At 40.7% G+C, this 15,520-nt stretch overlaps 1 protein-coding gene across 1 annotated transcript; it reads left to right on the top strand.

Moving 5' to 3' along the window:
* Window positions 1–311: 311 nt before the first annotated feature.
* Window positions 312–3,972, top strand: DLX2 (distal-less homeobox 2). Its single transcript, XM_069733146.1, has 3 exons — window positions 312–819; window positions 1,051–1,235; window positions 2,536–3,972. The coding sequence occupies exons 1-3, from the start codon at window positions 489–491 to the stop codon at window positions 2,884–2,886; spliced, it is 867 nt and encodes a 288-aa protein (XP_069589247.1). The 5' UTR covers window positions 312–488; the 3' UTR covers window positions 2,887–3,972.
* The last annotated feature ends 11,548 nt before the right edge of the window (window positions 3,973–15,520 follow it).

Genomic DNA, 15,520 nt, shown 5'->3' with positions numbered 1-15,520 from the left:
TTAGTATTTCTGTATCCTCTATATCCTAGGTTTGTTTTTCTTGCAGGGTCATGATAGAAGAAGGCTTGCAGCTACTAGCTCTCTTCTTTTTCTTCTGGGACCTGGAGTGAGTCTCCTTCCCCTCCCCCTCCCCTGCTGTGTAGGAGTCAGTGCAGCTCACATAGGAGGGAGGGAGGGAGAAGCTGCTGTCCTGGGGCAGAACCCTGAGAACCCTGAGCCAGCAGTGGGTGCTGTGATTGGCTGTTGCTAGGTGACGTGGTTGAGAGTCACGTGACTGGAGTTAAATGCCTGGCGCTGAAGCCCAGTGTAGCAGACAGTCTGTAGTGATCAGCAGCAGCGCTCCCTTCTTCAGCCAGGTCTCCTCCTGCGTGTGGATCATCATGGTTTCTGCATCCTGATCGCTGCTGAGCTTTCTTCCCTGACTGAGTGACTTTGGCTGCACTGATTTCTGCTCACCTCGTCCCAAGCTCCTTAGTTTGCGATCCACAATGACTGGAGTGTTTGACAGCTTAGTGTCAGATATGCATTCAAACCAAATGACCTCAAATAGTTATCACAGCCTGCACCACAAGTCCCAGGAGTCCCCCACCCTGCCTGTGTCCACAGCTACTGACAGCAGCTACTACACCAACCAGCAGCAGCAGCAGCACTGTGCAGGGGGCTCTCCCTATGGACAGATGGGATCCTACCCCTTCCACAGCAATGGCATCAATGGCATCTCCTACTCTGCCAAGTCCTATGATCTGCCCTCCTATAATGGCACTTACAGCTCCTATGGACCCTATGGAACAAGCCCTTCCCCTACACACAACGACCAAGGTAAAGTATTCTCACCATCACAAACTTGTTGCACTCTCTTCTCGCCTGTGCATGCAATGTGCTTTACTCCATGGCTACTGCTGCTTTCATGATGTGCAAAAATAAGACCTGACCCCCACAGCTAAGTGCTGCAGATCAGGGACAAGTGTCATTATGCTGGCCCCCGACCTAGCATCGCATTATATGGACTATGTTCTGCCTGATAACTAACTTCTCCCCTATGTTCCACAGTAAAAGAGGAGTGTGAGCCTGAGGTCAGGATAGTAAATGGAAAACCCAAAAAAGTTCGCAAACCCAGGACCATCTACTCCAGTTTCCAACTGGCATCCCTGCAGAAGAGGTTTCAGAAAACCCAATACCTGGCACTGCCCGAGAGAGCTGAGCTGGCAGCACTGCTGGGCCTGACCCAGACACAGGTCAGGGCTGAGATCGAAGAGCTTATCTGCTATATGTTATTATATACAGGAATATATAAAGGCTACCGTGTATATTGTAAATTAGAGACACATTTATTACTAATATAGTATTGTTATTCTAAGTGTGTGTATCTAGTTATGTACAGCTTGTGTGTTTTCATGACATTTATATCATTCAGTCATTAAAATTGAGGGATACATAATAGATAATATTCTATATAGTATGCTACATAATAGCAAAGCAGGAATGTATTTATATATATATATATGTGTGTGTATATATATATATATATATATATATATATATATATATATAATGTGTGTGTGTGTGTGTGTGTGTGTATATATATATATATATATATATATATATATATATATATATAATTCCTATATAGAATATTATCTATTATGTTTGCGTGTGTGTGTGTGTGTGTGTGTATATATATATATATATATATATATATATATATATATATATATATATATATATATATATATATATATATATATATATACACATTCTGTGGATAATGCATCATTTATGTAACTTTCATTGTATCTAGTCTGTGTGATTTCCGATTTCTTCAGTGTGCACATATAGCCATTCATATTGATTGTACATAAAATCAGCACTGAGAAAAATACATATTACTGCCATTAAAATTATATACGTTGTAACTACCATTAATGTTTTATTACTATGTAGAACTGCATCATTAGCTGCTGTTTTTCTTTAAATATTTCGGGAGTGAATCAGATTAATATTCGGCATCATCTGGAGTCAAACCATGCAACATTGTATTGATCTGTCAGTGTATGTATAGATAGATGTGTGCACATATATTCATATGGATAGATAGATAGATAGATAGATAGATAGATAGATAGATAGTGTATGCGTGCGTGTCTAAAAACTTACATTTCCTTATAACCAGGTCTTAGTAAAATTGTTGTTTCTATTGTTTCTATCTCATTGTTCTGTGAGGTGTAATGTATATACATATATTATAGAAGTCTATTTCTATTTTACATTTATATATAGTTATATAGATGTCTATATATTATATATAGATATAACTATATCAATATATATTTTTGGTCGACATATTTCACTATAGTTGAAATAAAATGACACCAATTTTTTTTTACTTTATGTTTCTATTACAATATACTTTGCAGCATCGCAGAGCGATCTAACATACCCGGGATATATGATTATAGATGGATGACACGATAGACAGGTGTATACATTGTGCACATTTGTAAAGTCACTGACTGTAACCCTATTTTAAATCATCAGGTAAAAATCTGGTTTCAGAATCGTAGATCAAAGTTTAAGAAGATGTGGAAAAGTGGAGAGTTGCCAGCTGACCAGCTCCCAACAGGCAACGAATCCCCAACCTGCAATTCTCCCCCTTCTGCAGTCACTTGGGACTTTGGGTCACATCAAAGATTGCAGGGGCCTAACCCAACCCCCAGCATCCAGCCCCCCAACTCTGGCTCCAGCCCCAGTGCCTTCCTAGGCAGCTACTCCTCCTGGTACCAAACCGCAAATCCAGCCACACACCTTCAGTCCAGTCCATTACTGCAGCAGCAGCACCACCTCCACCATCACAGCAGTGCAGCTGTCACAGCAGGGACTATCTTCTAAGGGACCCCCAATAAAGGGGCTATGATAATGAACACTAATAGGCAGTGTGGACACAATCACTGGGAGAGGTCTCCTTTCTGTGTCACTGATCACAGGTGGCTTCAGGTTCATGTCATATAGACTGCTGGTGATCTGATCAATCAGACCCTGGACTCACTGATGACTGGAGAGAATGCTGTCTGCCATTTCAGTAGACATGAATTGGATCGATGTAAAAAATAAAAAAAAATAGTGGAATAGGAATAATTAATTGCAGCAATTAGGGCAAAATTATGGTATCAAATCCTGATTGGATTTAAAAAGTATTCGTTTTCAAAATTAATTATTCAGTCTGAATTAGCTTTACAGGCTTAGGTTAACCTATATAAGTGTTGTCATTTGTGGAACTACAAGTCTCAGCATGCTCTGGGATCAGCTAGCCTCCCTACCTCTGTTATGCCACTACAATTTCCACAAATGAATGGCAGAGACAATCAGTGGTTATTTTTCTACATGTTACAAAGTTGTTGTTTTTTTTGTTTGTTTTTTTGCCAAAAAAAAACCCTTATCATTGTATAATTTGTTACAATGTAACAGGTCAGAACAGAAGTCCACAGTTGCCCCCCTATAGTTTGTGAGTCGCCAGTGCAGTTTTGTGGGTTTTTTTCTATACAGGATTTGGTGCCTTTTTGGATAACCTAATTTTTAATGGATAAAGATGAATTTTTATATGTAGATATAAGAAACCCTCGTCTAAATTATCTTTTTTAATGAAATCTGCATCGAACCCTTGTAAATTGCTGCATCCTTTATGTACAGTTTCCTTTTCTTTGTATGAACTGCAAAAATTGGACTTTTTTTTTTTAGTATCTTCCGGTCAAACATTCCCAATGTCCAGTGCAAAAAAAAAAAAAAAAGTTTTTATCCATCCATTTTTTTTTCTGTTGTTCTTTTTCTGCCTCCACACTAGGCTACTACTGATGTATTTCATGGACAAAGGTATATTTATTTTGGATACAATTTATCCATGTTGTTTATTATTTTTGTTTTCTTTCATGAAAAAAATAAATATTTAAAATAAAATATTGTTTTGATGAGATGATCCCAGTTCTGAATATTCTTGTTATTTTATAGTGTTATGACATTTATTTAACCATTGTTATGTGATGTCTGGATGACAAGGAAAAGAACATGAGGCTGTTCTATGAAAAGAGGTTTTTTTTTCCATCTCAGTTTTATGAACTTTTTGATTGATCTGTGCAGTGATCATAAATTGTGGCTTAGGAAGTAGGAAGGTTCTGGTAGTGAATCAATCATAAGAAGACTCAGGTTTGCAGACAGAGTCACTCCCATCCCAAGGAGCTGGCGCCAGGGCCTCGGTAGTCTGCTGCTGTCGTCACTGGCACACACCCTCCCAGGCTGAAGGCTTGGCACACACCCTCCCAGGCTGAAGGCTTGGCACACACGAGCCAGTTCATCTTGCTGAACAGCTCTCCCAGGTTGTTTATGTTTTTACCTTGTCTGAATTCTATATACTTGAGATTCTTTATTTTATCCTCTCTGCCCAAATGCAATGCAATGCAATTCCTGCACAGTAACATTCAGTTTGACCTTTATCTTGACATATCATCTTTATAGAAAAAAGCAAAATTGTAACTGCTTTTAAGTAATAGGCAATTGATTAATTCAATAATATATGTAAGGTATGATAAATAATATAAAAAATACTATGCTGTATATCATATGCCAAATACTAGAAAAATACATTTAGCAGACACAATATGGTTTAGGGCAGCCTGTATTATGGAGTACATGGACAAAAATTAGGTCAAGGTAAATGGCACTGTGTATGCTGCTGGGTGATGTGAAATTGCTCCTGCTACATTCCCATGATGACTTTTTTTTTTTTTATTTGTTTTTACTCCGTGTACATATATACAGTTTGCTTGCATTTAAACTATATTTTATGTTTATAAAATATATATTAATTTATTTATTTTTTTTTGCAAGTAACCTTCAGGCTACCTTCACATGGTGAGTTTGCAGCAATTTGTCTTTCCCTTTTTTTTTTTTTTTTTTTTAAATGCCAGTAACCCAATTTACTTAATGGATGCAGAAATGGTGCAGAAAACCTGCAACATCAATAGCTAAGGCTATATGCACACGTTGCAGATTTGACTGTGGAATTTTCTGTGCAGATTCTGCATTTCTTGGCAAAAAACGCAGGTCAGAATCTGCGCCTTTTTTTTGGTATGTGCACACGTTGCAGATTTCTTCCTTTTTTTTTTTTTTTTTTTTTTACCCCTGCAGATTTCTATTATGGAATGGGTTGAGAAACGCAGCAGATCTGCACAAAGAATTGACATGGTCCTTTTTTGAATCTGCTGCGTTTTCCGTGCAGATTTTTCTGCACCATTAGCACAGCATATTTTTTTATGCCATTGATTTACATTGTACTGTAAAATCACTTGTAGATCTGTAGCGTTTCTGTGCAGAAAAAAAAAAAGCTGCAGATCTGCAGGAAATCTGCATTGTGTGCACATACCCTAATTGTGGGAACATGGCCTGATGGGTGGAGAAATTCTATGCCATTAAAAATTCACTGAAAACTCATTGTGGGAACATAGCATTCTAAGCGTATTTCTACAAAGGCACTTGCTCCTTGAAAAAAAAAAAATAATAAAAATCTCCAAAATGTTATTTTCAGAAATATATATTTGATTGTTGGATATGCTGCCTACTTCCGTTTAGTAAAATTCCTGATGCGGAATTTGTCAAAGGATGTACTGAAAAATTAGCTTATCAGTGAAAAAAAAGTGTTTCACTCATGGAAATGCTGGATAGTCTCATTGGTCGCTACAAAAGTGTTTGAACAACTGAACCCAAAAAATTATTTCTTGGTGAATATTTGCATTATCACAATCAAGTTGGAAGGATTCTCCATGTGCCAACACATCTGCATGAAGGTGTCTGAGGATTCTCATGCACATAATTTCATCACTTTTTTTTTTTTTTAATGTGTAGTTTATTTTTTAAAACACTAGTTTAGTACCACCTCTTACAAATCTTTTTTTATTGCATTATTTATATAAAGAAAAAAATGTACCTTTTTTTTTTTTTTAATTGCCTTTTTTGTGTTAATGTTTTAGAACGTGCATTTGTTTTTGTTTTTAATTAGATTTTTAAGATTCCAGTTTATGTTATTCCAGGATTTCTTAGGCCAGTTTCACATATTGCATATTTGGTGTGGATTTTACATACAGATTTCTAAATTGAAATCCACAGCGTTTCAGCACTTATTCACGCGTTCTTTTTTATTTGCTGCAACAACAAAAAATCAACAGAACAAAGCTAAGCCAGCAGATTAACCTGTGGATTTATGGTCCCCATCAAAATGAATGGGTAAAATATGTACCCCCAAAAAATTACTTCCGCAACTTATACGCTGTATATTTTTGAAAAACCCAACAAAATCTAATCTACGTAAATATCCTGCGCACATAATAATGCAGCATGTGGATGAAAGCGCATACTTTTCTAGTACCAGCACCAAATATGCAACATGTGAACCTAGCCTTATGGAATCACAGCCTATCTGTAATGTTAAAACCAGTACAAAAACATACTAGTCACATTAACCGTATACGTGTGTTTTTACTTGTTTTTTTAAGGGAAGAGAAACACTGGAGGTCTGAGAACAACCCCACAAAGACACAAAAAAAGCACCATACCTAGAGCATAACAATTGTAAATAAAACAGCAAAAAAACACAATCTGAAAGAACAGTGTGTATAGTAGATTTCATAATTTCCTAGTGACTTACAGCAAACAATTGACTTCATAGTTTAAAAAAAAAAATCACCTTACAGATTTATGATCTCCAAAAAAATGAATAAAAAAAATTGAATATGCAGAATGATATAGTGATACAGTCGCAGATTTTAACCACTGCCGTTTGCTACTCAAGGGGCTGTGAGCTTTTCAGAATTTTCCATATTTCTGCCTATATTTTTCCTTGCATACGGCAGATTTTTACACAGGTTCTGAAAGTAGATAAAGAGAACCAAATCACACAACTGAGTAAAAAATTATTAGCCTTTGTCATTTTTTAAATGAGAAAAATAATGCAATATTACATAGCTTTGAGTAGCAAAAATCTGCAGACATTTTGCTTTCAGTATCTGGAGTGACCCTTTCTCTCAGCAATAACTGCATCTAGGGCTCATTCAGATGCGCGTATAAACCGGACGTGTGCCTATACTGCTGTTCAGATTTTATTTTTATTTTTTTTCTCGGTCCAAGTGTTCGTGAGAAAATAATCGAAGCATGCACTACTTTCATCTGAGACTTGGATGAGAATTACACATTCAAGTCTATGGGTGTGAGAAGAAAAATCTAATCCTACACGGACCATCCGGGTGGCATCTGATTTTTACAGATCTATTTCTATTCTAAATCTAGGAAATTGTATGTGATCATGTACGTGTATTAATGCAGTTGTATGAATGTATCGCACACGGACGTCACACAGACATAAAAAAAAGACATTTATGAAAATCTGCTGAAAATTATGAAAAAAAAAAAAAGTTGTCCTGGTTTTCTGGATGAAACTTGGACGATATTTTTATACGCTCATCTGCAGGCATCTTAAAAGTTTCCGGTAATTGCTGATTAGTCCTGCACATCGGCTTGGAGGAATTTTAGCCCATTCCTGCCTGTAAAAGAACTTCAATTCTGTTATAAGCTGCTCGCTTTCAGCTCCTTCCACATTTCTCTAGTATTAAGGTTAAGATTATAACTTGTCCAATCAAAAACTTTAACTTTTATTCTTTTTTTAGAATGACTTTAGTGCGTTGGGTCATTATCTTGGTGGCGGTGCATGACCCATGTTCTCTTGAGATTCAGTAGACTTACCGTAACTCATGGACAGATGTACTGATATTTTACTTTTTAGAATTTGCTGACAAAAATCAGAATTCTTTGTTCCAACAATGATGGCAAGCTGTCCTTGCCCAGATTAAGTAAAACAGGCCCAAACCACGATGTTACCACCACTGTGTTTCACAGATGGTATAAGATTTTAATGCTGTAATGCAGTGTTTTGTTTTTTTTTTTTTTTTTCCCCAAACATAATTCTTCTCAGTTAAACCAAAAATATCTATTTTGGTCTCATCCAACATTGTTCAAGTAGCCTTTTGGCTGGTCCAGGTGATCATAGTAACATAGTAACATAGTTAGTAAGGCCGAAAAAAGACATTTGTCCATCCAGTTCAGCCTATTCCATCATAATAAATCCCCAGATCTACGTCCTTCTACAGAACCTAATAATTGTATGATACAATATTGTTCTGCTCCAGGAAGACATCCAGGCCTCTCTTGAACCCCTCGACTGAGTTCGCCATCACCACCTCCTCAGGCAAGCAATTCCAGATTCTCACTGCCCTAACAGTAAAGAATCCTCTTCTATGTTGGTGGAAAAACCTTCTCTCCTCCAGACGCAAAGAATGCCCCCTTGTGCCCGTCACCTTCCTTGGTATAAACAGATCCTCAGTGAGATATTTGTATTGTCCCCTTATATACTTATACATGGTTATTAGATCGCCCCGCAGTCGTCTTTTTTCTAGATTAAATAATCCTAATTTCGCTAATCTATCTGGGTATTGTAGTTCTCCCATCCCCTTTATTAATTTTGTTGCCCTCCTTTGTAGTCTCTCTAGTTCCATTATATCCTTCCTGAGCACCGGTGCCCAAAACTGGACACAGTACTCCATGTGCGGTCTAACTAGGGATTTGTACAGAGGCAGTATAATGCTCTCATCATGTGTATCCAGACCTCTTTTAATGCACCCCATGATCCTGTTTGCCTTGGCAGCTGCTGCCTGGCACTGGCTGCTCCAGGTAAGTTTATCATTAACTAGGATCCCCAAGTCCTTCTCCCTGTCAGATTTACCCAGTGGCTTCCCGTTCAGTGTGTAATGGTGATATTGATTCCTTCTTCCCATGTGTATAACCTTACATTTATCATTGTTAAACCTCATCTGCCACCTTTCAGCCCAAGTTTCCAACTTATCCAGATCCATCTGTAGCAGAATACTATCTTCTCTTGTATTAACTGCTTTACATAGTTTTGTATCATCTGCAAATATCGATATTTTACTGTGTAAACCTTCTACCAGATCATTAATGAATATGTTGAAGAGAACAGGTCCCAATACCGACCCCTGCGGTACCCCACTGGTCACAGCGACCCAGTTAGAGACTATACCATTTATAACCACCCTCTGCTTTCTATCACTAAGCCAGTTACTAACCCATTTACACACATTTTCCCCCAGACCAAGCATTCTCATTTTGTGTACCAACCTCTTGTGCAGCACGGTATCAAACGCTTTGGAAAAATCGAGATATACCACGTCCAATGACTCACCGTGGTCCAGCCTATAGCTTACCTCTTCATAAAAACTGATTAGATTGGTTTGACAGGAGCGATTTCTCATAAACCCATGCTGATATGGAGTTAAACAGTTATTCTTTTTATTCATCTTTAGCAAACTAAAGATGGGCAGTAATGTTCTTTTTGGAAAGCAACCGGTTTCTCTTTGCAACCTTGCCATGAACAACATTGCCGTTCAGTGCTCTCCTGATGGTGGACAGTGGACACATTAACATTGGGTAATGTGAGAGACCTTTAGTTGCTTAAAGGTTACCTTGGGTTCCTTTATGACCTTGCTGACTATTATACACCTTGCTCTTGGAGTGATCTTTATTGGCCAACCACTCATGGGGAGGGGAAAAATGGTTTTGAATTTTATCTCTGAGTGTACAATATGTATGACTGTGAATTGGTGGAGTCCAAACTCTTTAGAAATGTTTTTGTAATCTTGTCCAGCCTGATGAGCATCAATTACTTTTTTTTTTCTTTTTTTAGGTCCTCAGTTATCTCTTATATTCATGCAGTAATACACTTCCACAAACATGTGTTGCGAAGATCAGACATTGATGGATACCTGTTCTTTAAATAAAACACGTCACCTACTCACACCTGATTGCCATCCCTGTTATGGCTGGCAATCAGGCAACACAGCGTGCAGTAATCAGCGCACATACAGAGATCTGGCAATAACCAAAAACAATAGGACGAGCTCTGAGACGTGGAATCTCTGTAGACTGCAGTACCTGATCTATCCTCACACAACTGTAAGCAGCAGTGGATTGCGCCTATCAACTACCTATGCAACTCGGCACTGCCTGAGGAGCTGACTAGCCTGAAGATAGAAATACAAGCCTGACTTACCTCAGAGAAATACCCCAAAGGAATAGGCAGCCCCCACATATAATGACTGTTAGCAAGATGAAAAGACAAACGTAGGAATGAAATAGATTCAGCAAAGTGAGGCCCGATATTCTAGACAGAGCGAGGATAGCAAAGAGAACTATGCAGTCTACAAAAAACCCTAAAACGAAAACCACGCAAAGGGGCAAAAAGACCCACCGTGCCGAACTAACAGCACGGCGGTGCACCCCTTTGCTTCTCAGAGCTTCCAGCAAAAGTTAATAGCAAGCTGGACAGAAAAAACAGAAAACAAACTAGAAGCACTTATCTAGCAGAGCAGCAGGCCCAAGGAAAGATGCAGTAGCTCAGATCCAACAATGGAACATTGACAAGGAGCAAGGAAGACAGACTCAGGTGGAGCTAAATAGCAAGGCAGCCAACGAGCTCACCAAAACACCTGAGGGAGGAAGCCCAGAGACTGCAATACCACTTGTGACCACAGAAGTGAACTCAGCCACAGAATTCACAACAGTACCCCCCCCTTGAGGAGGGGTCACCGAACCCTCACCAGAACCCCCAGGCCGACCAGGATGAGCCACATGAAAGGCACGAACAAGATCTGGGGCATGGACATCAGAGGCAAAAACCCAGGAATTATCTTACTGAGCATAACCCCACCACTTGACCAGATACTGGAGTTTCCGTCTAGAGACACGAGAATCCAAAATCTTCTCCACAATATACTCCAATTCCCCCTCCACCAAAACAGGGGCAGGAGGCTCCACAGATGGAACCATAGGTGCCACGTATCTCCTCAACAACGACCTATGGAACACATTATGTATGGAAAAGGAGTCTGGAAGGGTCAGACGAAAAGACACCGGATTGAGAATCTCAGAAATCCTATACGGACCAATAAAACGAGGTTTAAATTTAGGAGAGGAAACCTTCATAGGTATATGACGAGAAGATAACCAAACCAGATCCCCAACACGAAGTCGGGGTCCCACACGGCGTCTGCGATTAGCGAAAAGCTGAGCCTTCTCCTGGGACAAGGTCAAATTGTCCACTACCTGAGTCCAGATCTGCTGCAACCTGTCCACCACATAATCCACACCAGGACAGTCCGAAGACTCAACCTGTCCTGAAGAGAAACGAGGATGGAACCCAGAATTGCAGAAAAATGGAGAGACCAAGGTAGCCGAGCTGGCCCGATTATTAAGGGCGAACTCAGCCAACGGCAAAAATGACACCCAATCATCCTGGTCAGCGGAAACAAAACATCTCAGATATGTTTCCAAGGTCTGATTGGTTCGTTCGGTCTGGCCATTAGTCTGAGGATGGAAGGCCGAGGAAAAAGATAGGTCAATGCCCATCCTACCACAAAAGGCTCGCCAGAACCTCGAGACAAACTGGGAACCTCTGTCAGAAACAATATTCTCAGGAATGCCATGTAAACGAACCACATGCTGGAAGAACAAAGGCACCAAATCAGAGGAGGAAGGCAATTTAACCAAGGGCACCAGATGGACCATTTTAGAAAAGCGATCACAGACCACCCAAATGACAGACATTTTTTGAGAAACGGGAAGGTCAGAAATGAAATCCATCGAAATATGTGTCCAAGGCCTCTTCGGGACCGGCAAGGGCAAAAGCAACCCACTGGCACGTGAACAGCAGGGCTTAGCCCTAGCACAAATTCCACAGGACTGCACAAAAGCACGCACATCCCGTGACAGAGATGGCCACCAGAAGGATCTAGCAACCAACTCCCTGGTACCAAAGATTCCTGGATGACCGGCCAGCACCGAACAATGAAGTTCAGAGATAACTTTACTAGTCCACCTATCAGGGACGAACAGTTTCTCGGCCGGACAACGATCAGGTTTATTAGCCTGAAATTTCTGCAACACTCTCCGCAAATCAGGGGAGATGGCAGACACAATGACTCCTTCCTTGAGGATACTCGCCGGCTCAGATAACCCCGGAGAGTCGGGCACAAAACTCCTAGACAGAGCATCCGCCTTCACATTTTTAGAGCCCGGAAGGTATGAAATCACAAAATCAAAACGAGCAAAAAATAACGACCAACGGGCCTGTCTAGGATTCAAGCGCTTGGCAGACTCAAGATAAGTAAGGTTCTTATGATCAGTCAAAACCACCACGCGATGCTTAGCACCCTCAAGCCAATGACGCCACTCCTCGAATGCCCACTTCATGGCCAGCAACTCTCGGTTGCCCACATCATAATTACGCTCAGCAGCAGAAAATTTCCTGGAAAAGAAAGCACATGGTTTGAACACTGAGCAACCAGAACCTCTCTGTGACAAAACCGCCCCTGCACCAATCTCAGAAGCATCAACCTCGACCTGGAACGGAAGAGAAACATCAGGTTGACACAACACAGGGGCACAGCAAAAACGACGCTTCAACTCCTGAAAAGCTTCCACAGCAGCAGAAGACCAATTAACCAAATCAGCACCCTTCTTGGTCAAATCGGTCAATGGTCTGGCAATGCTAGAAAAATTACAGATGAAGCGACGATAAAAATTAGCAAAGCCCAGGAATTTCTGCAAACTTTTTAGAGATGTCGGCTGAGTCCAATCCTGGATGGCCTGAACCTTAACCGGATCCATCTCGATAGTAGAAGGGGAAAAGATGAACCCCAAAAATGAAACTTTCTGCACACCGAAGAGACACTTTGATCCCTTCACGAACAAGGAATTAGCACGCAGTACCTGGAAAACCATTCTGACTTGCTTCACATGAGACTCCCAATCATCTGAGAAGATCAAAATGTCATCCAAGTAAACAATCAAGAATTTATCCAGATACTCACGGAAAATGTCATGCATAAAAGACTGAAAAACAGATGGAGCATTGGCAAGTCCGAACGGCATCACCAGATACTCAAAATGACCCTCGGGCGTATTAAATGCCGTTTTCCATTCATCTCCCTGCCTGATTCTCACCAGATTATACGCACCACGAAGATCAATCTTAGTAAACCAACTAGCCCCCTTAATCCGAGCAAACAAGTCAGAAATCAATGGCAAGGGATACTGAAACTTAACAGTGATCTTATTAAGAAGGCGGTAATCAATACACGGTCTTAGCGAACCATCCTTCTTGGCTACAAAAAAGAACCCTGCTCCCAATGGTGACGACGATGGGCGAATATGTCCCTTCTCCAGGGACTCCTTCACATAACTGCGCATAGCGGTGTGTTCAGGTACGGACAAATTAAATAAACGACCCTTAGGGAATTTACTACCAGGAATCAAATCGATAGCACAATCACAATTCCTATGCGGAGGTAGGGCATCAGACTTGGACTCTTCAAATACATCCTGAAAGTCCGACAAGAACTCTGGGATGTCAGAAGGAATGGATGACGAAATAGACAAAAATGGAACATCACCATGTACTCCCTGACAACCCCAGCTGGTTACCGACATAGAGTTCCAATCCAATACTGGATTATGGGTTTGTAGCCATGGCAACCCCAACACGACCACATCATGCAAATTATGCAGTACCAAAAAGCGAATAACTTCCTGATGTGCAGGAGCCATGCACATGGTCAGCTGGGCCCAGTACTGAGGCTTATTCTTGGCCAAAGGTGTAGCATCAATTCCTCTCAACGGAATAGGACACCGCAAAGGCTCCAAGAAAAATCCACAACGTTTAGCATAATCCAAATCCATCAGATTCAGGGCAGCGCCTGAATCCACAAACGCCATGACAGAATATGATGACAAAGAGCACATTAAGGTAATGGACAAAAGGAATTTGGACTGTACAGTACCAATAACGGCAGAGCTATCGAACCGCCTAGTGCGTTTAGGACAATTAGAAATAGCATGAGTAGAATCACCACAATAGAAACACAGTCTGTTCAGACGTCTGTGTTCGTGCCGTTCTACTTTAGTCATAGTCCTGTCGCACTGCATAGGCTCAGGCTTACTCTCAGACAATACCGCCAGATGGTGCACAGATTTACGCTCACGCAAGCGACGACCGATCTGAATGGCCAAGGACATAGACTCATTCAAACCAGCAGGCATAGGAAATCCCACCATTACATCCTTAAGAGCTTCAGAGAGACCCTTTCTGAACAAAGCCGCTAGTGCAGATTCATTCCACAGAGTGAGTACTGACCATTTTCTAAATTTCTGACAATATACTTCTACATCATCCTGACCCTGGCATAAAGCCAGCAGATTTTTCTCAGCTTGATCCACTGAATTAGGCTCATCGTAAAGCAATCCCAGCGCCTGGAAAAATGCATCAACATTACTCAATGCAGAATCTCCTGGTGCAAGAGAAAACGCCCAGTCCTGTGGGTCGCCGCGCAAAAAAGAAATAATAATCAAAACCTGTTGAATAGGATTACCAGAAGAATGAGGTTTCAAGGCCAAAAATAGCTTACAATTATTTCTGAAGCTCAGGAACTTAGTTCTGTCACCAAAAAACAAATCAGGAATCGGAATTCTTGGTTCTAGCATCGATTTCTGATCAATAGTATCTTGAATCTTTTGTACATTTACAACGAGATTATCCATTGAGCAGCACAGAGCCTGAATATCCATGTCCACAGCTGTGTCCTGAAGCACTCTAATGTCTAGGGGAAAAAAAAGACTGAAGACAGAGCTAAGAAAAAAAAATGATGTCAGGATTTCTTTTTTCCCTCTATTGGAAATCATTGAAGGGCTCCTTGTACTGTTATGGCTGGCAATCAGGCAACACAGCGTGCAGTAATCAGCGCACATACAGAGATCTGGCAATAACCAAAAACAATAGGACGAGCTCTGAGACGTGGAATCTCTGTAGACTGCAGTACCTGATCTATCCTCACACAACTGTAAGCAGCAGTGGATTGCGCCTATCAACTACCTATGCAACTCGGCACTGCCTGAGGAGCTGACTAGCCTGAAGATAGAAATACAAGCCTGACTTACCTCAGAGAAATACCCCAAAGGAATAGGCAGCCCCCACATATAATGACTGTTAGCAAGATGAAAAGACAAACGTAGGAATGAAATAGATTCAGCAAAGTGAGGCCCGATATTCTAGACAGAGCGAGGATAGCAAAGAGAACTATGCAGTCTACAAAAAACCCTAAAACGAAAACCACGCAAAGGGGCAAAAAGACCCACCGTGCCGAACTAACAGCACGGCGGTGCACCCCTTTGCTTCTCAGAGCTTCCAGCAAAAGTTAATAGCAAGCTGGACAGAAAAAACAGAAAACAAACTAGAAGCACTTATCTAGCAGAGCAGCAGGCCCAAGGAAAGATGCAGTAGCTCAGATCCAACACTGGAACATTGACAAGGAGCAAGGAAGACAGACTCAGGTGGAGCTAAATAGCAAGGCAGCCAACG

Source organism: Ranitomeya imitator, chromosome 7 (assembly GCF_032444005.1).
Source record: "Ranitomeya imitator isolate aRanImi1 chromosome 7, aRanImi1.pri, whole genome shotgun sequence".
In the NCBI taxonomy this organism is placed as follows: Eukaryota; Metazoa; Chordata; class Amphibia; order Anura; family Dendrobatidae; genus Ranitomeya; species Ranitomeya imitator.
Note: the sequence above shows the minus strand (reverse complement) of the source record. Positions and strands in the feature narration are given on the sequence as shown.

Coding starts and splice junctions, on each gene's coding strand:
- DLX2 (XM_069733146.1), top strand. CDS start 489: ATGACTGGAGTGTTTGACAGCTTAGTGTCAGATATGCATTCAAACCAA. Junction 820..1,050: donor CCCTACACACAACGACCAAG/GTAAAGTATTCT, acceptor TATGTTCCACAG/TAAAAGAGGAGTGTGAGCCT. Junction 1,236..2,535: donor TGGGCCTGACCCAGACACAG/GTCAGGGCTGAG, acceptor TTAAATCATCAG/GTAAAAATCTGGTTTCAGAA.